We start from the raw sequence: 23,402 nt of genomic DNA, 5'->3' as shown, positions 1-23,402 counted from the left end.
GGGATCTGCATAAATCCTGAAAATTTGCGCAAGTCCGCCATTGTAGTCCTTCTTCTTTTTCTCTATCTTCTTGTTATGGGGCATTTCTAATATAAAGTTGTTAGAATAATCATGTGTAAGTTATCACACAACTCTTATGCTTAAAGGCCGTTGCTATAGTTATTATCAATTGTGCTGAAGTTGCACTTTTCTATCCGTGCAAAGACACAACTTACAATCTTGGATTGCGAGTCGTCTCGTATCAGTGTTTGTGTCCAGAACATCGAGCACCGTGACGCAGACAAAGCAGAGACGGGGCGATATCACGAGTACATTTCTGAATAATCATATATTGTGTCCAACTGGGGCTGCTGAGGTGACCCCCCCTTCCTTCAGAAGCAGCCTCAGTGATGTAACCAGGGACCGCCCAAATAAATAGAGGAGCACGTGGGTCTGGACCTTAGAGTGTAGGTTGGATCTGTAACTAAGAGTACAGCCCAAAACTTCTCTCCTCATTGAGCCAAATTGAACTCTGTCTCTGCATGATTCCTTGCTTCTTGTCTGTTTAATAGATGTCATCAGTGTTTGAACCTGACAAAAGTAGCGTAAAGTTCTTACTTATATCTGTCAGTAGACTAGCTATGAAAGCGCTAAAAACTACCGGTATAGTGGGTTCACATAATGCACCCACGGAACTTTAGATATTAGAGAGTTACGGTCGGACGTTTTTTCACGGGACACATTTCGGGCGTTGTTGTTGCACTAGTGAGATGCTGCTCTGTTATTGATTGAAGTAAAGTGTGAACGCCATTAAAACAGTTAGCGCCATCTTTTGACACTTCTTCCACTCCCGTCCTTGCACGCTGCACCGCTACAACAAAGATGACGCTGTCCAAGTGGAGGCACGTAAATAAGAACGGCGCATCCTGAAGAGACTGTCAGAAAGTGACTTAAAGATGATGTGTAAAACATCTTCTATGCAACAAGGGAAAAAATGGACTAAAAAACAAAACATGATATTGTCTCCTCTTTTTTTTTAATCTAATAATGTCATTTATGGCAGAAGGTGGTAAAATGAGGACCGCCTGTATGAACATTACCATGTATTCATTATTACCCCTTTGGAAACATAATGCTTTAAAGTAGGGATGTCCGATAATATCGGCCTGCCGATATTATCGGCCGATAAATGCGTTAAAATGTAATATCGGAAATTACCGGTATCGTTTTTTTTATTATCTGTATCGTTTTGTTTTTTTGTTTTTTTTATTTTTTATTAAATCAACATAAAAAACACAAGATACACTTACAATTAGTGCACCAACCCAAAAAACCTCCCTCCCCCATTTCTTTCTGTTATCAATATTCTGGTTCCTACATTATATATCAATACAGTCTGCAAGGGATACAGTCCGTAAGCACACATGATTGTGCGTGCTGCTGGTCCACTAATAGTACTAACCTTTAAAGGCCTACTGAAAGCCACTACTAGCGACCACGCAGTCTGATAGTTTATATATCAATGATAAAATCTTAACATTGCAACACATGCCAATACGGCCGGGTTAACTTATAAAGTGACATTTAAAACTTTCCGGGAAATATCCGGCTGAAACGTCGCGGTATGATGACGTATGCGCGTGACGAAGTCAGTTTAACGGAAGTTATGGTACCCCGTAGAATCCTATACAAAAAGCTCTGTTTTCATTTCATAATTCCACAGTATTCCGGACATCTTTTGCAATTTGTTTAATGAACAATGAAGGCTGCAAAGAAGACAGTTGTAGGTGGGATCGGTGTATTAGCAGCGGACTACAGCAACACAACCAGGAGGACTTTGTTGGCGCGCTAGCCGCGCTAGCCGCCGACCTCACCTTGACTTCCTACGTCTCCGGGCCGCCAAACGCATCGGGTGAAGTCCTTCGTCCTTCTGCCGATCGCTGGAACGCAGGTGAGCACGGGTGTTGATGAGCAGATGAGGGCTGGCTGGCGTAGGTGGAGAGCTAATGTTTTTAGCATAGCTCTGTGAGGTCCCGTTGCTAAGTTGCTAAGTTAGCTTCAATGGCGTCGTTAGCACAGCATTGTTAACCTTCGCCAGGCTGGAAAGCATTAACCGTGTATTTACATGTCCACGGTTTAATAGTATTGTTGATTTTCTATCTATACTTCCAGTCAGGGGTTTATTTTTTTGTTTCTATATGCAGTTAAAGCACGATGCTATCACGTTAGCTCGTAGCTAAAGCATTTCGCCGATGTATTGTCGTGGAGATAAAAGGCACTGAATGTCCATTTGGCGTTCTGGACTCTCATTTTCAAGAGGATATAGTATCCCAGGTGGTTTAACATACAAATCCGTGATCCACAATAGAAAAAGGAGAGAGTGTGGAATCCAATGAGCCAGCTTGTACCTAAGTTACGGTCAGAGCGAAAAAAAATATGTATTTCACTGCATTCTAGTCCGTCACTCTAACGTTCCTCGTCCACGAATCTTTCATCCTCGCTCAAATTAATGGGGTAATGGTCCGAATCGCTCTAGCTGCGTTGAAAACAATAGGAAAATATGAGGGAGTGAACAACTGACTACGTCACGCTACTTCCGGTAGGGGCAAGGTTTTTTTTTATCAGAGACCAAAAGTTGCGAACTTTATCGTCGTTGTTCTATACTAAATCCTTTCAGCAAAAATATGGCAATATCGCGAAATGATCAAGTATGACACATAGAATGGATCTGCTATCCCCGTTTGAATAAAAAAAATTCATTTCAGTAGGCCTTTAAAGAAAACTGTAAAGATATTATCACTTCCTATCTTGTACAACACGAGTAGAAGTAACTGCCTTACTCACCTGTTATGACACTCTGGGCCTCATAAGGGTCCATGTAGCCATTGTTCTCAGAGGGAACCGGTCTCACATCTGGTTCTGGTCGATGGTCCGACCGGGCATCAAACGGGTCAGAATAGTCCGTGTCCCCTGCCAGTGGAGCAGACGGCACGGCCTGAACAAGGACAGAACACTCATTTCAACATGTAGATGGCATGAAGTATGAGTGTTAGCTTTGGACTACATTGCAGTGCATATACTTCTCATACAACACGCTCAATAAATCAGCATTCTGGCTCATGACAAAGAAGCACATCCCCTCTCAGCAGTACTGACATGTGTACCCTTCTGTTGACAATGCCACCCGACTTCTTCCCTTTGTGGGCCAAAAGCTGAATTACACGCGTTTTCAAATTACAGGACCCTCTTCGTCCCCCAACAAATTGGGTGACATCAACCGTTACTGGTGCACCACACTGATAGATGGCTCTAGGATAGGCCCTTGGGCACGAGCTGACTTATTCTGGTGTTGTGGGAAGCACAGATTGTACATTAGAATCCCGACGTCAGCCGTTGGGCTTTGTGCTATGGTTAGACTGGTGACCCCACTCACCAAATTAAACACCCCTTGGAACTCCTGTTTCAGCGGCCTCTCTAACTCCCCGTCGCCGTTGAGACTAACCAACCTGACTCGTGACGCCGTTGAGGGACTTGCTGAACAACTTGCCCCGACCTCCCTCAGGGCCGTTCAGATCCGCATAGCCCTTGACCGCATCCTAGCCAAGGAAGAAGGAGTGTGTGCAATGTTTGGTGACCAATGCTGTACCTTCATTCCTAACAACACTACCCCCGATGGCTCAGTTCAGAGGGCCTTAAAGGGCCTCCAGGCCCTGTCTAGGGAACTACTGAAGTTTCAGGGGTCTCTGACCCCTTCAAAGATTGGCTTCAAAGCACATTAGGCAGGTGGACTGACCTAATTAAGTCTGTCTTGGTCTCCATTCGGAGCTTTTTTGGCCATCATAGCCTCATGCGGTTGCTTTATCGCCCCTTGGGCTAAGTGTCACTAAAGGGGGTCTAGCAAAGTGGTAACTTTAAGACTTTCGAGAATTGTTGGTTTACTTCCCTGACCATGACGACATTGACGTGGACTCCCTCCATCTATCTCCCATGTAAATAAGCTGTTGTTTTATTGCTAGCTTGCTTAAAGAAAAAAAACAGCACCTACTTTAATGTGGGGCGTGCTTTATAAGTTTTGTACAAGTAATAAAGATCTTATTAGAAGATCTTAAAGGGGGACTTGTTGGAAGCAGATCAAAATCATATCCATATTTAAGTGTTACTTCTTTCTAAACTCCTATAGTCATATAAAGAATAGCTAGTATTCCTCCTTCTTTTGAGTCTCATAGTAAGGTGTTGGCCTTCTAGATTGGAATGTGTCAGAGTAGAGATAACTCGGAGTAGTCTAAACAAAGGGAGTGGGGGCGAGGGACAGAGGGAAGATCACGGGACTTCCGGGGGTTGGAGGGGAGACCGAGCTAGACCGAGCTAGACCGATCTGGACCGGGCTGGGGAACGCTGGTGTGCTAGATTGGTCTCACGGTTGTCCTCTAAGCTTGGAGAATAAACCACAAAATACCAATTACTGCCTGTTGATTGAATATAAACATCAGCTTATGTGCCATGAAAAGAATCTGGGAGAGACTAGCAATTTGAATTCCCCATTGGAGGAATGCTGGTCAACGCAACACCTCTCAGCAGCTTGCATGCTAAGTAGATGCTTGCTTGTAGTTTTTATGCTAATATTTTGACACTTTACAAACAAAACAAAACAAAAAAACAATTAGCATGGGTGTCACATGAAAGACATAATAGAGGCCAGGAGGAACAAAAATAAATTAAAAAAAAGAGTCCTGTTTGTGTTACGCTACATTTGGCATGAGACTTAGACTTAGACTTCCTTTTGATTGTCATTCAAATGTGAACTTTACAGCACAGATAAGAACAACATTTTGTTACATTAGCTCATGGTAGTGCAGGATAAAAAAGCAATAAAGGTGCATATACCGTATTTCCTTGAATTGCCGCCGAGAATATAGTATTTGCCCGCCTAGAATTACAGCCGGGTCAAATTCGTTTCGCAAAATAATTAGCGCATGCTTGGCACTTCCGTCGGGTCAAATATGAGTCATTAAATGACTTCTGCCTCCTGGTGGTAGAGGGCTCTAGTGATCCTTCTTGCGACTGCTGGTACTGCAGAATACCGGTGCTGCAGAAGAAGACAACAAGCAGCAATAATGAGGAGCCATTGTTCGCTTGCACTTTTACCATGGAGGATTACATATCTAAAATAAAACAGTTTTCAAACTGGACTTTCAATCGAAGCAGAAGGTAATACTTAAAGGAAGATCTCCATCGAGACAGAGAGACTTTTAAAACTGAAGAAAGATAAGGAAGACTTCTATAGGAGCTGCGCATGGACTCATTTGTACCTAAAGGTAAGACCATAATAACGTTTTTTTTTAATTAAATGTGCTTTTCATGATAAGGTTAGCGCCGGAGTGAGAAGAGGTTTTAAAATAATTAACGCATGCTTGCCAATCCCGCATGCTTTTGGTAAACGCAGGAGTGACAAGAGGTTTTAAATTAATTAGCGCCCCTGCAGCTATTCAAGGAAATACGGTATAAATAAATAAATAAATAGGTTACTGTACAGATAAATATATTGCACTTTTTCACATGCGTCCACGTTTATGGATGTATGTTATATTGTCTTTTTTATTCCAGCGAGTTAATCCATTTTGCGGGGAATTGAGGGGATAATTTAATTATGATGCGTTCAAGAGTCTTACGGCTTGAGGGAAGAAGCTGTTACAGAACCTGGAGGTTCTGCTTCGGAGGCTGCGGAACCTCTTTCTAGAGTCCAGCAGTGAAAACAGTCTTTGGTGGGGGTGGGAGGAGTCTTTGCAGATTTTCTGAGCCCTGGTCAGGCAGCGGCTTTTTGCAATCTCCTGGATAGGAGAGACTTCCAGTGTGAGGCACTGCAGGCTCCAGTCCAGACAGAGATGCTGTTGGTCAGCAGGTGGTCTCTATAGTGCCTCTGTAGAACGTGGTGAGAACGGGGGGAGGGAGCTGTGCTCTTTTCATCCCGCGCAAAAAGTGCATGCGCTGCTGAGCTCTTTTTACAAGAGCTCCGGTGTGTAGTCCATGTCGTTGTTGTCACGGATGAGACGAATGCATTCATCGAGAGTCGTAATTCTGGTGTGGACCGATAGTTACAAAAAAACTGTATGCACACGGTATTTTTGTCATGTGACCAAAACGGTGCAGTAAAAAAAAAAAACATTTGCATCAATTAAAGATTCGGTTGGGAAACTGGTGACTCGTTACATGTCAAATATTTCTAACCAAAATTCCATCTGCTGGGTTGAATATGGAGGTTATTTTTAGATTTTGCTATTTTCACCAGTCCTGATTTCACCAAAAGCTTCTTGAATAAACTTTTAAAGATGGGTTTTGGGTTTTGGCAGCGCTGTTCTGGTAATCACAGTATTTTTTTTTTTGGCAGCTGAATTTTCGGTGCATCACTAGTCAATAGCGCGCAAATAAAAGGCTATATACCAGGGGTCACCAACCTTTTTGAAAGCAAGAGCTACTTCTTGGGTAGTGATTAATGCGAAGGGCTACCAGTTTGATACACACTTCAATAAATTGCCAGAAATAGCCAATTTGCTCAATTTACCTTTAACTCTATGTTATTATTAATAATTAATGATATTCACACTTAATTGAACGGTTTAAAAGAGGAGAAAACACGAAAAAAATGACAATTAAATTTTGAAACATAGTTTATCTTCAATTTCGACTCTTTAAAATTCAAAATTCAACCGAAAAAAAGAAGACAAAAACTAGCTAATTCGAATCTTTTTGAAAAAATTAAAAAAATAATTTATGGAACATCATTAGTAATTGTTTCTGATTAAAGGCCTACTGAAATGATTTTTTTTTATTTAAACGGGAATAGCAGATCCATTCTATGTGTCATACTTGATCATTTCGCGATATTGCCATATTTTTGCTGAAAGGATTTAGTAGAGAAAATCGACGATAAAGTTCGCAACTTTTGCTCGCTGATAAAAAAAAGCCTTGCCTGTAGCGGAAGTAGCGTGACGTCACAGGAGCTAGTATTCCTCACAATTCCCCGTTGTTTACAATGGAGCGAGAGAGATTCGGAGCGACAAAGTGACGATTACCCCATTAATTTCAGCGAGGATGAAAGATTCGTAGATGAGGAACGTTACAGTGAAGGACTTGACAGACAGTGATGGACGTATCTTTTTTCGCTCTGACCGTAACTTAGGTACAAGCTGGCTCATCGGATGCCACACTCTCTCCTTTTTCTATTGTGGATCACGGATTTGTATTTTAAACCACCTGGGATACTATATCCTCTTGAAAATGAGAGTCGAGAACGCCAAATGGACATTCACAGTGACTTTTATCTCCACGACAATACATCGGTGAAATGCTTTAGCTACGAGCTAACGTGATAGCATCTTGCTTTAACTGCATATAGAAACAAAAGAAATAAACCCCTGACTGGAAGTATAGATAGAAAATCAACAATACTATTAAACCGTGGACATGTAAATACACGGTTAATGCTTTCCAGCCTGGCGAAGGTTAACAATGCTGTGCTAACGACGCCATTGAAGCTAACTTAGCAACCAGACTGCACAGAGCTATGCTAAAAACATTAGCTCTCCACCTACGCCAGCCAGCCCTCATCTACTCATCAACACCCGTGCTCACCTGCGTTCCAGCGATCGGCAGAAGGACGAAGGACTTCACCCGATGCGTTTGGCGGCCCGGAGACGTAGGAAGTCAAGGTGAAGTCGGCGGCTATATAAACTATCAGACTGCGTGGTCGCTAGTAGTGGCTTTCAGTAGGCCTTTAAGATTAATTTTAGAATTTTGATGACATGTTTTAAATAGGTTAAAATCCAATCTACACTTTGTTAGAATATATAACAAATTGGACCAAGCTATATTTCTAACAAAGACAAATCATTATTTCTTCTAGATTTTCCAGAAACATTTTTTTAAAAGAAATTCAAAAGACTTTGAAATAAGATTTAAATTTGATTCTACAGATTTTCTAGATTTGCCAGAATAATTTTTTGGAATTTTAATCATAATAAGTTTGAAGAAATATTTCACAATTATTCTTCGTTGAAAAAACAGAAGCTAAAATGAAGAATTAAATTAAAATTTATTTATTATTCTTTACAAAAAAAATTAAAAAAATACTTGAACATTGATTTAAATTGTCAGGGAAGAAGAGGAAGGAATTTAAAAGGTAAAAAGGTATATGTGTTTAAAAATCCTAAAATCATTTTTAAGGTTGTATTTTTTCTCTAAAATTGTCTTTCTGAAAGTTATAAGAAGCAAAGTAAAAAAAATAATGAATTTATTTAAACAAGTGAAGACCAAGTCTTTAAAATATTTTCTTGGATTTTCAAATTCTATTTGAGTTTTGTCTCTCTTAGAATTAAAAATGTCGGGCAAAGCTAGACCAGCTTGCTAGTAAATAAATAAAATTTTAAAAATAAAGGCTGCTATTTGAGCTATTTTTAGAACAGGCCAGCGGGCTACTCATCTGGTCCTTACGGGCTACCTGGTGCCCGCGTTGGTGACCCCTGCTATATACAGTACAGGCCAAAAGTTTGGACACACCTTTTCACTTCAATGCATTTTCTTTATTTTCATGACTATTGTAGATTGTCACTGAAGGCATCAAAACGATGACACCTGTGAAGTGAAAGCCATTTCAGGTGACTACCTCTTGAAGCTCATGGAGAGAATGCCAAGAGTGTGCAAAGCAGTAATCAGAGCAAAGGGTGGCTATTTTGAAGAAAGTAAAATATAAAACATGTTTTCAGTTATTTCACCTTTTTTTGTGAAGTACATAACTCCTCATGTGTTCATTCATAGTTTGGATGTGACAATCTACAATGTAAATAGTCATGAAAATAAAGAAAACACATTGAATGAGAAGGTGTGTCCAAACGTTTGGCCTGTAATGCAGTGTTTTTCAACCTTTTTTGAGCCAAGGCACATTTTCTTCATAAAAAAAATACGGAGGCACACCACCAGCAGAAAAGGTTAAAAAATGAACCTCCACCAGGTTGTCGTGCCTTATTTTGAGTTTGTCGTTGTTTCCCGTGTGTCGTGCTTTAGTTCCTGTCTTGCGCTGTTCATTGGTGACCCTTCGTGTTTTGTTGGTGTTCTCCTGTAGCAGCGTCACGCCTTCCTTTGAGCAGCCGGTTTGTTTTCGCAATCAAGACTATATTGAAGTTGTGCGTACGCTATCCTTCTATGTGGGGACATTATGTCGTGTATGGATGTGCTTTGTGGACGCTGTCTTTGCTCCACACGCTGTAAGTTTTTGCTGTCGTCCAGCATTCTGTTTTTGTTTACTTTGTAGCCAGTTCAGTTTTACTTTTGTTTTACATAGCCATCCCTATGTTTCAGTGCCTTTTCCTAGTGGGACTTGCCTTTTGTTAATTTTTGGTTTAAGCGTTACATACCTTTTTACCTGCACACTGTCTCCCGCTGTGCTCTGCATATTGGGATCACGACAAACCATCCTTGACGCGTTCCGACTTCTACAAAGCAATGAACTACCTGCTGCCACCTACTGGTATGGAATAGGGAGTATTACAAGATTATCCTGCCGAGCTCTACACAGCACAGGCACTAGACAAAGGCACATTATTATGATTATTGATTTGCAAAAAATATTTATTGGACCAATTAGGTGAAGTTGCATAATTTCCCACGGCACACCAGACAATATCTCACGGCACACTAGTGTGTCGCGGCACAGTGGTTGAAAATCACTGCTGTAATGTATATCAATTTCTACAATATATTACTTTAATTAGTTTTCGCGTAAAGAAACAACTAATTTTTAAAGTGTGGCGGCTTTTTTTTTGCCGTGATGGGGCACCACAATTAATAAATTCAGGGGGAACCCTGACCCTGTCGTCGGCCAAATGTATATCATTTATATCGTCTATATCCCGCAACCCATTAAGGTCTAGACTAGGGATGTCCGATAATATCGGACTGCCGATATTATCGGCCGATAAATGCTTTAAAATGTAAAATCGGAAATTATCGGTATTGGTTTCAAAAAGTAAAATTTATGACTAAAACGCCGCTGTACGGAGTGGTACACGGCCGTAGGGAGAAGTACAGAGCGCCAATAAACCTTAAAGGCACAGCCTTTGCGTGCCGGCCCAATCACATAATATCTACGGCTTTTCACACACACAAGTGAATGCCATGCATACTTGGTCAACAGCCATACAGGTCACACTGAGGGTGGCCATATTAACAAGTTTAACACTGTTACAAATACGCGCCACACTGTGAACTCACACCAAACAAGAATGACAAACACATTTCGGGAGAACATCCGCACCGTAACACAACATAAACACAACAGAACAAATACCCAGAACCCCTTGCAGCACTAACTCTTCCGGGACGCTACAATATACACCCCCCGCTACCCTCTATAACAGGGGTCACCAACGCGGGCACCAGGTAGCCCGTAAGGACCAGATGAGTAGCCCGCTGGCCTGTTCTAAAAATAGCTCAAATAGCAGCACTTACCAGTGAGCTGCCTCTATTTTTTTAATTTTATTTATTTACTAGCAAGCTGGTCTCGCTTTGCCCGACATTTTTAATTGTAAGAGAGACAAAACTCAAATAGAATTTGAAAATCCAAGAAAATATTTTAAAGACTTGGTCTTCACTTGTTGAAATAAATTCATACATTTTTTTACTTTGCTTCTTATAACTTTCAGAAAGACAATTTTAGAGAAAAAATACAACATTAAAAATGATTTTAGGATTTTTAAACATATATACCTTTTGACCTTTTAAATTCCTTCCTCTCCTTCCCTGACACTTTAAATCAATGTTCAAGTACATTTATTTTTTTTATTGTAAAGAATAATAAATACATTTTGATTTAATTCTTCATTTTGGCTTCTGTTTTTTCGACAAAGAATATTTGTGAAATATTTCTTCAAACTTATTATGATTAAAATTTAAAAAAAATATTCTGGCAAATGTAGAAAATCTGTAGAATCAAATTTAAATCTTATTTCAAAGTCTTTTGAATTTCTTTTAAAATTTTTGTTCTGGAAAATCTAGAAGAAATAATGATTTGTCTTTGTTAGAAATATAGCTTGGTCCAATTTGTTATATATTCTAACAAAGTGCAGATTGGATTTTAACCTATTTAAAACATGTCATCAAAATTCTAAAATTAATCTTAATCAGGAAAAATTACTAATGATGTTCCATAAATTATTTTTGTAATTTTTTCAAAAAGATTAGCTATTTTTTCTCTTCTTTTTTTCGGTTGAATTTTGAATTTTAAAGAGTCGAAATTGAAGATAAACTAGGTTTCAAAATTTAATGGTCATTTTTTTTCGTGTTTTCTCCTCTTTTAAACCGTTCAATTAAGTGTAAATATCATTAATTAATAATAATAACATAGAGTTAAAGGTAAATTGAGCAAATTGGCTATTTCTGGCAATTTATTGAAGTGTGTATCAAACTGGTAGCCCTTCGCATTAATCACTACCCAAGAAGTAGCTCTTGCTTTCAAAAAGGTTGGTGACCCCTGCTCTATAATAATGCATTTTGTGACTTCAATAATAAATATGGCAGTGCCATTTGGCATTTTTTTCCATAACTTGAGTTGATTTATTTTGGAAAACCTTGTTACATTGTTTAATGCATCCAGCGGGGCATCACAACAAAATTAGGCATAATAATATATTAATTCCACGACTGTATATATCGGTATCGGTTGATATCGGACTTGGTAATTAAGAGTTGGACAATATCGGAATATCGGCAAAAAAGCCATTATCGGACATCTCTAGTCTAGACCACAAATATAAAAACACCTGTCTTTTTCTGACCGTTTTATACTTTAATAAAGCTGTCTTAAAGCTGGGTCAATAAAGTATTTCCTACATTTTTCTTAACAATACCGTCCCCAAATTTGCTGGTGATAGGTTCAAACTCCAGGGATTGCCACACACCGCCTGTAATTTGACAGACTGTTCAATTATTCTCTCATCCCTCCACGGTAGACATCGGTGTGGTGCACCGGCTAAAATGTATGCAAACATATCTGCGACGCACATTTGCTCACGGAGCGCGATCAATAAAAGCTAATAGATGCTTGCTTGTAGTTTTTATGCTAGTATTATGACACTTGTTTGTTAAAAAAACAAACAAAAAAACATTTAGGGTGCCAACAGAGGTTGTAGATGTTATATTTAGCAGGAATATTACTGGTTCCTAATATTCTCTTGTCACTTGAAAGACATACTAGAGGCCAGGAGAAGCTAATGTCTTGTTTGTGTTACGCTACATTTGGATGCCCAAATGGAACAAATGCATTCATTCATTGAGTCGTAATTCAGGAGGGAAACAGCAGTTCACTGGCTCGTTGATGGCGACAAAGGTAGCCATATGGTCACACACACGCACACACACACACACACACACACACACACCCTTTGGCAAAATGCAAGACTAGGACTCTTTGTCTCAGCCGTTTTCAGACAAGTGGAGCTTACACACCAAGTCTCAAAATAAAAAGGTGATTTTAACCCCCAGCATTGATTCTCCTTATCTACGGATGTACTGGAATCCGCGGTGTTAATTAGAGTGCGGCTTTCCCACACATCCTGGGGAATTAACAAGGGAACTCGCTACTCGAATCACCTTCGCAGCAACTTTTGCGATGAAAACAGTAAAACTTTGATCCCACGCGAAGCTGAACTGACTTTTTCAAAATCTAAATTTGCTGAATTATTTTTTTAAGATCAAATCCACCTTTTTTTTGGTCATTCATGGCTTTCGCACGTGTGGTTAATAACTGTTAGAGGAATGTTTTCCGCATTTGGGCAAAATGGAACGCCTTAGAAATGACTAGATTTGGACTTGGTTCTGCTCAAAGAAGATATACAAAATGAATGTACCCTAGAGGGGGGTGTCAAAAATAAAAAATTAAATTTTCCAATGAGTCGCGATTCTTATTTGTAACGATTCTTGACCGAATAAATGATATAAAAAATATATCATGACTTGTCTGAAAATATATATATAATTAAAATATATATACCTTTTTTTTTTTTTTTTTTTAAATATATATATCTTTTTTTTGTTTTTTTATTTAAAAAAAAAACTTTTATTTTAATTTATATATATATATATATATATTTTTTTTTAATATATTAAAAAATATGTATATATTTTTAATATTAATTTAAATTTTTTTTATTTTTTTTATTAATTAAAAAAAAGATATATACAGTATATATATATATATTATTATTTTTTCATTAATTTAAAACATTTTTTTTTTATTCATTTAAAAAATATATATATATTTTTTTATTCATTTAAAAAAAAAATTTTTATTTAATCATTTAAAAATATGTTTTTATTTTTATTTATTAATTTAAAAAAAAAAAAATTTTTTAAATTTATTCATTTAAAAATATACACTACCGTTCAAAAGTTTGGGTTCACCCAAACAATTTTGTGGAATAGCCTTCATTTCTAAGAACAAGAATAGACTGTCGAGTTCCAGATGAAAGTTCTCTTTTTCTGGCCATTTTGAGCGTTTAATTGACAACCACAAATGTGATGCTCCAGAAACTCAATCTGCTCAAAGGAAGGTCAGTTTTGTAGCTTCTGTAACGAGCTAAAGTGTTTTCAGATGTGTGAACATGATTGCACAAGGGTTTTCTAATCATCAATTAGCCTTCTGAGCCAATGAGCAAACACATTGTACCATTAGAACACTGGAGTGATAGTTGCTGGAAATGGGCCTCTATACACCTATGTAGATATTGCACCAAAAACCAGACATTTGCAGCTAGAATAGTCATTTACCACATTAGCAATGTATAGAGTGTATTTCTTTCAAGTTAAGACTAGTTTGAAGTTATCTTCATTGAAAAGTACAGTGCTTTTCCTTCAAAAATAAGGACATTTCAATGTGACCCCAAACTTTTGAACGGTAGTGGATTTTTTTTTTTTTATTCATTTTAAAAAAAATAAAAAAATTATTTACTCATTTAAATATATATATATATATATATATTATTTATTTATTTAAAAAAATATATATATATTTTTTTTATTCATTCACACACACACACACACACACACACACACACACACACACACACACACACACACACACACACACACACACACACACACACACACACACACATATTTTTTATGTTTTGTTTTACCTCTCCTGTCCAGCCAATCAGGCAAATCATAGCGTTGATCTAGATGATCATATCTGGTGTACAGATTTAATTTAAGAAAAGAGAAATGGGGGACAACTCTCTTGTTGCCTTATTTGTATTTGACTTCATCAAATGTTTGGGTAGGATTTTATTAAACAAAACCAGTTTTCATCTAAGCAAAATTGTAAAAAATATCAGAGATGTTAGTCAATTTTATCAAGTAATGTAGTCAATCATTGTACTGGCACCTAATTTTATTTAAATAAGTATTGATTTTGAATCGAGAATAGATTCTGAATCGAATTGTTACCCCTAAAAATGGAATCAATTAGAATCGTGTGGTGCACAGCCTTAGCACTGTGTGTTTTATATCTTTGCAAGTACACACCTATTGTATCTCATTTAGGTTACAGAGGAAAAAGTACCAGGTGCAAACTTTCAGCTTCGATCCCCGTCAAAGTGGGATCGGGACAAAAGCAAAACCATTTTAGAGATTTCTCCGAACTTTTAGCAACTCTGTTCTCATTTGTATTGCTACTTTTCGTAAAATCAATTGTTAAACTTCCATTCTCGTCAGCGCTCGTCATTTTAACAGCCTTAAAATAAAAGAATCTGGGTAGACTGTTCCCTTCTAAAAGAAGGGTCCCAACAGAACTCTGGTCTGGACCAATAGTTACAAAATTATTCTATGTACACTTTGCACTGGTATTTTTGTCATGTGACCAAACACGGCGCAACAAAAAAAATAATTTGCATCAATTAAAGATTCGATTGGGCAGCTTTGGTGACTCGTTTCGTGTCAAATATTTCTAACCAAAATTCCATCTGCTGGGTTATATGAAGATTATTCTTAGATTTTGCTATTTTCACATGTCCTGATTTCACCAAAAGCTTCTTAAATAAACTTTTAAAAATGGCGTCATCACAACATCGGATTTTGGCAGCGCTGTTCCAGTAATCACAGTATTTTTTTCCGGCGGCTGATTTTTCGGTACGTCACCAGTCAATAGCACGCATATAATAGGCTATATACCAGACCTGGGCATTCTGCGGCCCGCGGGCCACATCCGGCCCTTTGTGCGTCCCTGTCCGGCCCGCGTGAGGCCAATTATAAACTACAAATTAAATTTAAAAAAGTATCTATGTCGAGTGTGCAGTACAACGGTGCTGCTTTTGTTTTGAAAACCGTTATTTGTATTACTTCCGTGTGGACGTATGCGTGTGCGTGATTGTGAGTGAATGTGAACAGCTGCAATCACAAATTACAAAATAAAGTTGAAAAAACATCTATGTCGTGCGCGCAATACAACTGTGCTGCTTTTATTTTGAAAAGTATTATTTATGGGCGTGTGTCCGTGTGTAACCTGCGAGTGAAGGTGCACATGCAGCGACAAGTGATGCACGCTTTACACCCGAGACGCTAAAAAGAGAAAAGTTGATGAGGAATGGCGTGTTTTCAACAAGACATGGACTGCCGAGCAACGTTCCCTCTAAGGTGCGCGCCTGCGCAATTGCGCACTGCTCAAGCGTCCTCTGCGCACAGCAAATATATGCCGCGCACCAAATCAAATCCCATCTGAATTCTAAACAAAATAAACACATTTATTCTATGTAATTTTGCAATGCAACTCTGAGTGACAGTGACAACAAGCGGCCCTAACGGTGTTCGTCATCAACATTGTTCAATTGAACACCGTTCAATTATTGTAACGTCTATCGAGATGCTTCGAGGACAGGAATTATATCCATCACTTTATTGAGCAAAACTGTTTATATTGGGCCATAACCACACCAAAAACATGAGTTTTCACACTTCTATCTGGAAAAACTAGTCATTTTCTGCCATACAAACCAACTTGTCATCTGTCACCAACACGCATACCACTAAACCACTGGTGCGTTTATGGCCACACAAAAAGTCGGACAACTCAAACACCACACAAAGTTACACTATGACTCCTCAGTCATACGTGTGCTTATTCTACAGTCATTTATTATTCATGTTAATTTATTTATATTAGTCATGGAATGCTGTTACACACACTATGTTGAAGTATTACTATTATTATTATTATTTATCTTACGGTATATATCAAAAATAATATTGAGCAAAATGTAATTGAAATATTGTCGATGTGGCCCTCCAGCAGTGCTCGGGTTGCTCATGCGGCCCCCGGTAAAAATTAATTGCCCACCCCTGCTATGTACAGTACAGGCCAAAAGTTTGGACACAACCTTTTCATCAATGCCTTTTCTTTATTTTCATGACTATTTACATTGTAGATTGTCACTGAAGGCATCAAAACTATGACACCTGTGAAGTGAAAACCATTTCAGGTGACTACCTCTTGAAGCTCATCAAGAGAATGCTAAGAGTGTGTAAAACAGTAATCAGAGCAAAGGGTGGCTATTTTGAAGGAACTAGAATACAAAACATGTTTTCAGTTATTTCACCTTTTTTTGTTAAGTACATAACTCCACATGTGTTCATTCATAGTTCGGAAGTGACAATCTACAATGTAAATAGTCATGAAAATAAAGAAAACGCATTGAATGAGAAGGTGTGCCCAAACTTTTGGCCTGTGCTGTATATCAATTTCTACAATATCCATCCATCCATCCATTTCCTACCACTTGTCCCTTTCGGGGTCGCGGTATATTTCTTTAAGTAGTTTTCGCGGACAAAAACAACTCATTTTTAAGGTGTGGCGGCTTTTATTTTGCCGTGGTGGGGCACCACAATCAATTAAATGACCCCGTCGTCGGCCAAATTGATTATAATTGATATTGTTTATATCCTGCAATCCTAGTTAAGGTCTCGACCACAAATATAAAAACACCTGTCTTTTTCTGACCCCTTTAAAAAAACTGTCTTATAGTATTTCCTCCTTTTTTCTTAACAATACCGTCCCCAAATTTGCTCTTGTGGGGTCTCTCAGCTTGCAAAACCAAACCCTATTGATTATTGGTGATAGGTTCAAACTCCAGGGCAGGGGTCACCAACCTTTTTGAAAGCAAGAGCTACTTCTTGGGTACTGATTCATGCGAAGGGCTACCAGTTTGATACACACTTCAATAAATTGCCAGAAATAGCCAATTTGCTCAATTTACCTTTAACTCTATGTTATTATTAATAATTAATGATATTTACACTTAATTGAACGGTTTAAAAGAGGAGAAAACACGAAAAAAATGACAATTAAATTTTGAAACATAGTTTATCTTCAATTTCGACTCTTTAAAATTCAAAATTCAACCGAAAAAAAGAAGAGAAAAACTAGCTAATTCGAATCTTTTTGAAAAAATTTAAAAAATAATTTATGGAACATCATTAGTCATTTTTCCTGATTAAGATTAATTTTAGAATTTTGATGACATGTTTTAAATAGGTTAAAATCCAATCTGCACTTTGTTAGAATATATAACAAATTGGACCAAGCTATATTTCTAACAAAGACAAATCATTATTTCTTCTAGATTTTCCAGAACAAAAATTTTAAAAGAAATTCAAAAGACTTTGAAATAAGATTTAAATTTGATTACACAGATTTTCTATATTTGCCAGAATATTTTTTTTGAATTTTAATCATAATAAGTTTGAGGAAATATTTCACAAATATTCTTCGTCGAAAAAACAGAAGCTAAAATAAAGAATTAAATTAAAACTTATTTATTATTCTTTACAATAAAAAAAATAAATTTACTCGAACATTGATTTAAATCAGGGGTGTCAAAGTCAAATGGACGGAGGGCCAAATAAAAAATTTAGCTACAAGCCGAGGGCCGGACTGTTCGAATGTTCATTGAAAAATTTTTAAATGACGCATATAGTCTAGTGAACCTAATTGAACCTACTGAAAACCTAACAAATATATTCCAATATGATCAGATAAATAAAGCAATATTTTCTTATGGCTCTGTCAGTAATCTTTAATTTTCAACAGACACAAAAGACAAATTTCCTTTATATAAAAATCCCCATAACATGAACATTAAATGAAAGAAACCGGTATTCAAGGCACCATCAGTAGCCTATATTTTCTATTTTAGCAAAAGTGGGCTAAATTTACTTCAAAGAAAAAAACAATAATAGCAATTTTCTATCATCCACTCAACTGAAATATTTTTAAAATATAATTAAATTGAAATACAATAAAATAAAGTGCAAAAATCTATAAATCAAAAACAACACTTTGTTTAAGGAGAAGTAACATGCAGTGAAAACAAATATTAAACTTTAACTTTTAAACTTGAATTGAGTAAAAACTCTAAATATGTGATTGCACAGTAATGTTCACATTAAACCCCCCTCCTCCCTCCGTGGGAGGGAGGCGAGTTGGGTGCCCGAAACCCCCCGCTGGTTTCGGCCCGCCCCTTGGCGCGCGTGGCACGGCGGGCTCCGCGACCCGACGGCTGGCCCTCGTGGCTTGACGGCGGGCGCGTCCCGACGGGCCGCGCGTAGGGGTCAAACGCAGAAGTCTCAGGGCCTCGTGGTGAGGGGGTGGCCTGCAGGTTTCGGCCCGCTTGACCCCCCCGCTCCGCTTGACCCCCCCGCTCCGCTTGGCGCGCGCGGCACATGACGGGTTCCGCCACCGACGCTCGGGCTGCAGCCCGACGGTGGTGCGGGCCCGGTGGTGACGCGCGGTTTGGGGAAACAAAGCAGAAGTCTCAGGGCCTCGGGGCCGGGTTTCGGCCCGCCCCCTTGGCGCGCGTGGCACGGCGGGCTCCGCGACTGACGGCCGGGCTGCAGCCCTTCGGCCGGCAGGCGCGTCCCGGCGGGCCGCTCGCCCCCTTTCGGAACCTTGGACCGGCATCCGCTTGGTGCGTGTAAAAGATCTGCGGTCTGCGGGCCGGTTCTAATAATAAATCAAGATCATCCCAAGGGCCGTAAAAAACCTTCTCGCGGGCCGGATATGGCCCGCGGGCCTTGACTCTGACATATGTGATTTAAATAGTCAGGAAAGAAGAGGAAGGAATTTAAAAGGTAAAAAGGTATATGTGTTTAAAAATCCTAAAATCATTTTTAAGGTTGTATTTTTTTATTAATGAATTAATTAATTATATTATTTAAACAAGTGAAGACCAAATCTTTAAAATATTTTCTTGGATTTTCAAATTCTATTTGAGTTTTGTCTCTCTTAGAATTAAAAATGTCGGGCAAAGCGAGACCAGCTTGCTAGTAAATAAATACCATTTAAAAAATAGAGGCAGCTCACTGGTAAGTGTTGCTATTTGAGCTATTTTTAGAACAGGCCAGCGGGCTACTCATCTGGTCCTTACGGGCTACCTGGTGCCCGCGGGCACCGCGTTGGTGACCCCTGCTCCAGGGATTGCCACACACCGCCTGTAATTCGACAGACTGTTCAATTATTCTGTCATCCCTCCACGGTAGACATTGGTGTGGTGCACAGGCTAAAATGTATGCAAAGATATTTGCGACGCACATGTGCTCACGGAGTGCGATCAATAAAGCTGTCACGGTGATGGTAAATGAGACGAGAGTATTGAGGAAGTGCTTGCACCCCCTCGCTCTCACGTCCCTCTGAAGCCTAATTTGTCATCCCCTACTGAGACACTTACAGGTTCTTGCTGGTCATCTAAGGAGATTGCGCTCAGCAGGATCTTGGTGCGCCCCAGGTCCTGGGAGTCCACTTTGATGAGTCTGTGTTTGGGGGATTTGACGTCTGCGTTGGAGGACTTCATGGGCGAGCCATACACAGGGGTGGCGGGCTCGGACGTTCCCGATTCGGCCCTGGACCGGTTTTCTGGGTCTTCGTACGGGTCCTCAAAGTCAAGTTCCCTCTGGAGGCGGTAGGCTTTTAGGATCTCGCTTTCCGTGTAGTCCGGCGTGGGAGGCTGGGGCGGTACCTTCCTGCTGCCGAAACTCAGGTAGTCTTTGAGCCACTTCGCCATGGCGGCGCTGCTTCCAAAGTCAGTGTGGTGGATGAGACTGGATGAGGAAGACAAGGAAAGGTTACAACAGGGCTGTCCAAACTTTTTGATTTGGGGGCCGTATTGGGCTAAAAAAATTTGGCTGGGGGCCGAAAGTCGACTGCATGTAAAGCAGGGGTCACCAACGTGGTGCCCGTAAGGACCAGATGAGTAGCCCGCTGGCCTGTTCTAAAAATAGCTCAAATAGCAGCACTTACCAGTGAGCTGCCTCTATTTTTAAAATGTGATTTATTTACTAGCAAGCTGGTCTCGCTTTGCTCGACATTTTTAATTCTAAGAGAGACAAAACTCAAATAGAATTTGAAAATCCAAGAAAATATTTTAAAGACTTGGTCTTCACTCGTTTAAATAAATCCATTAATTTTTTACTTTGCTTCTTATAACTTTCAGAAAGACAATTTTAGAGAAAAAATACAACCTTAAAAATGATTTTAGGATTTTTAAACACATATACCTTTTTACCTTTTAAATTCCTTCCTCTTCTTTCCTGACAATTTAAATCAATGTTCAAGTAAATTTATTTTTTTTATTGTAAAGAATAATAAATACATTTTAATTTAATTCTTCATTTTAGCTTCTGTTTTTTCGACGAAGAATATTTGTGAAATATTTCTTCAAACTTATTGTGATTAAAATTCAAAAAAATTATTCTGGCAAATCCAGAAAATCTGTAGAATCAAATTTAAATCTTATTTCAAAGTCTTTTGAATTTCTTTTAAAATTTTTGTTCTGGAAAATCTAGAAGAAATAATGATTTGTCTTTGTTAGAAATATAGCTTGGTCCAATTTGTTATATATTCTAACAAAGTGCAGATTGGATTTTAACCTATTTAAAACATGTCATCAAAATTCTAAAATTAATCTTAATCAGGAAAAATGACTAATGATGTTCCATAAATTCTTTTTTAATTTTTTCAAAAAGATTCGAATTAGCTAGTTTTTCTCTTCTTTTTTTCGGTAGAATTTTGAATTTTAAAGAGTCGAAATTGAAGATAAACTATGTTTCAAAATTTAATTGTCATTTTTTCGTGTTTTATCCTCTTTCAAACCGTTCAATTAAGTGTAAATATCATTAATTATTAATAATAACATAAAGTTAAAGGTAAATTGAGCACATTGGCTATTTCTGGCAATTTATTGAAGTGTGTATCAAACTGGTAGCCCTTCGCATTAATCACTACCCAAGAAGTAGCTCTTGGTTTCAAAAAGGTTGGTGACCCCTGATGTAAAGTAACATATATACACATACATATATTATATTTATATATATATATACATATATATATATATATATATATATATATATATATATATATATATATATATATACAAACCCCGTTTCCATATGAGTTGGGAAATTGTGTTAGATGTAAATATAAACGGATCCTTTTTAAGCCATATTCAATTGAATGCACTACAAAGACAACATATTTGATGTTCAAATATGGGGGGGGGCGCCACCTAAAATCTTGCCTAGGGCGCCAGATTGGTTAGGCCGGGCCTGCGTATACCGTATTTTTCAAGTATAAGTCACTCCGGAGTATAAGTCGCACCGGCCGAAAATGCATAATAAAGAAGGGAAAAAACATATAAGTCGCACTGGAGTATAAGTCGCATTTTTTGGGGAAATGTATTTGATAAAAGCCAACAGCAAGAATAGACATTTGAAAGGCAATTTAAAATGTCTAAAGAATAGTGAACAACAGGCTGAATAAGTGTACGTTATATGAGGCATAAATAACCAACTGCTATGTTAATGTAACATATTATGGTAAGAGTCATTCAAATAACTATAACATATAGAACATGCTATACGTTTACCAAACAATCTGTCACTCCTAATCGCTAAATCCCATGAAATCTTATACGTCTAGTCCAGGGGTCGGCAACCCAAAATGTTGAAAGAGCCATATTGGACCAAAAATACAAAAACAAATCTGTCTGGAGCCGCAAAAAATTAAAAGCCATATTACATGTGTCATGAGATATAAATTGAATTAAGAGGACTTAAAGGAAACTAAATGAGCTCAAATATAGCTACAAATGAGGCATAATGATGCAATATGTACATATAGCTAGCCTAAATAGCATGTTAGCATCGATTAGCTTGCAGTCATGCAGTGACCAAATATGTCTGATTAGCACTCCACACAAGTCAATAACATCAACAAAACTCACCTTTGTGCATTCACGCACAACGTTAAAAGTGTGGTGGACAGAATGAGACAGAAAAAGAAGTGGCATAAAACACGTCCTAGAAAGTCGGAGAAAGTTATATATGTAAACAAACTAAGGTGAGTTCAAGGACCGCCAAAATTAGTAGGACAAAACGGCGCTCGCCAAATACTCGAATCAGTGAAGCATGTTTAATATAAGCAGTGTGATTTATAACAATTAGGGAGGTTTGTGTCATGTTTGTCCTCCTACACAAACCATACTAAAACAAAAAATATATTTTTTTCCGCTCATCTTTTTCATTTTTCATACATTTTTGAAAAGCTCCAGAGAGCCACTAGGGCGGCGCTAAAGAGCCGCATGCGGCTCCAGAGCCGCGGGTTGCCGACCCCTGGTCTAGTCTCTTACGTGAATGAGATCAATAATATTATTTGATATTTTACGCTAATGTGTTAATCATTTCACACATAAGTCGCTCCTGAGTATAAGTCGCACCCCCGGCCAAACTAGGAAAAAAACTGCCACTTATAGTCTGAAAAATACGGTAATCAACGTTGCATCAATGTCTTGTGCCTAGGGATGTCCGATAACATCGGCCTGCCGATATTATTGGCCGATAAATGCGTTAAAATGTAATATCGGAAATTATCGGTATCGTTTTTTTTATTATCTGTATCGGTTTTTTTTTTTTTTTTTTTTGGTTTTTTTTAATTAAATCAACATAAAAAACACAAGATACACTTACAATTAGTGCACCAACCCAAAAAACCTCCCTCCCCCATTTACACTCATTCACACAAAAGGGTTGTTTCTTTCTGTTATTAATATTCTGCTTCCTACATTATATATCAATATATATCAATACAGTCTGCAAGGGATACAGTCCGTAAGCACACATGATTGTGCGTGCTGCTGCTCCACTAATAATACTAACCTTTAACACTTCATTTTACTCATTTTCATTCATTACTAGTTTCTATGTAACTGTTTTTATATTGTTTTACTTTCTTTTTTATTCAAGAAAATGTTTTTAATTTAGTTATCTTATTTTATTATTATTTTTAAAAAGTACCTTATCTTCACCATACCTGGTTGTCCAAATTAGGCATAATA

The 23,402-nt window shown here is 38.1% G+C and overlaps 1 protein-coding gene across 1 annotated transcript in view; it reads right to left on the bottom strand.

The window, feature by feature from the left end:
• Positions 1-23,402, bottom strand: part of LOC133635021 (SH2 domain-containing adapter protein D-like) — a 110,479-nt gene that overhangs the window by 73,330 nt on the left and 13,747 nt on the right. The window contains 2 exon segments of the mRNA XM_062027721.1: positions 2,824-2,974; positions 19,743-20,112. Coding sequence (XP_061883705.1) covers positions 2,824-2,974; positions 19,743-20,075 — 484 coding nt within the window. The 5' untranslated portion in view covers positions 20,076-20,112.

The sequence above is a fragment of the Entelurus aequoreus genome, linkage group LG19 (genome assembly GCF_033978785.1).
Source record: "Entelurus aequoreus isolate RoL-2023_Sb linkage group LG19, RoL_Eaeq_v1.1, whole genome shotgun sequence".
NCBI lineage: Eukaryota > Metazoa > Chordata > Actinopteri > Syngnathiformes > Syngnathidae > Entelurus > Entelurus aequoreus.
This window is presented reverse-complemented; position numbering and strand designations above follow the sequence as displayed.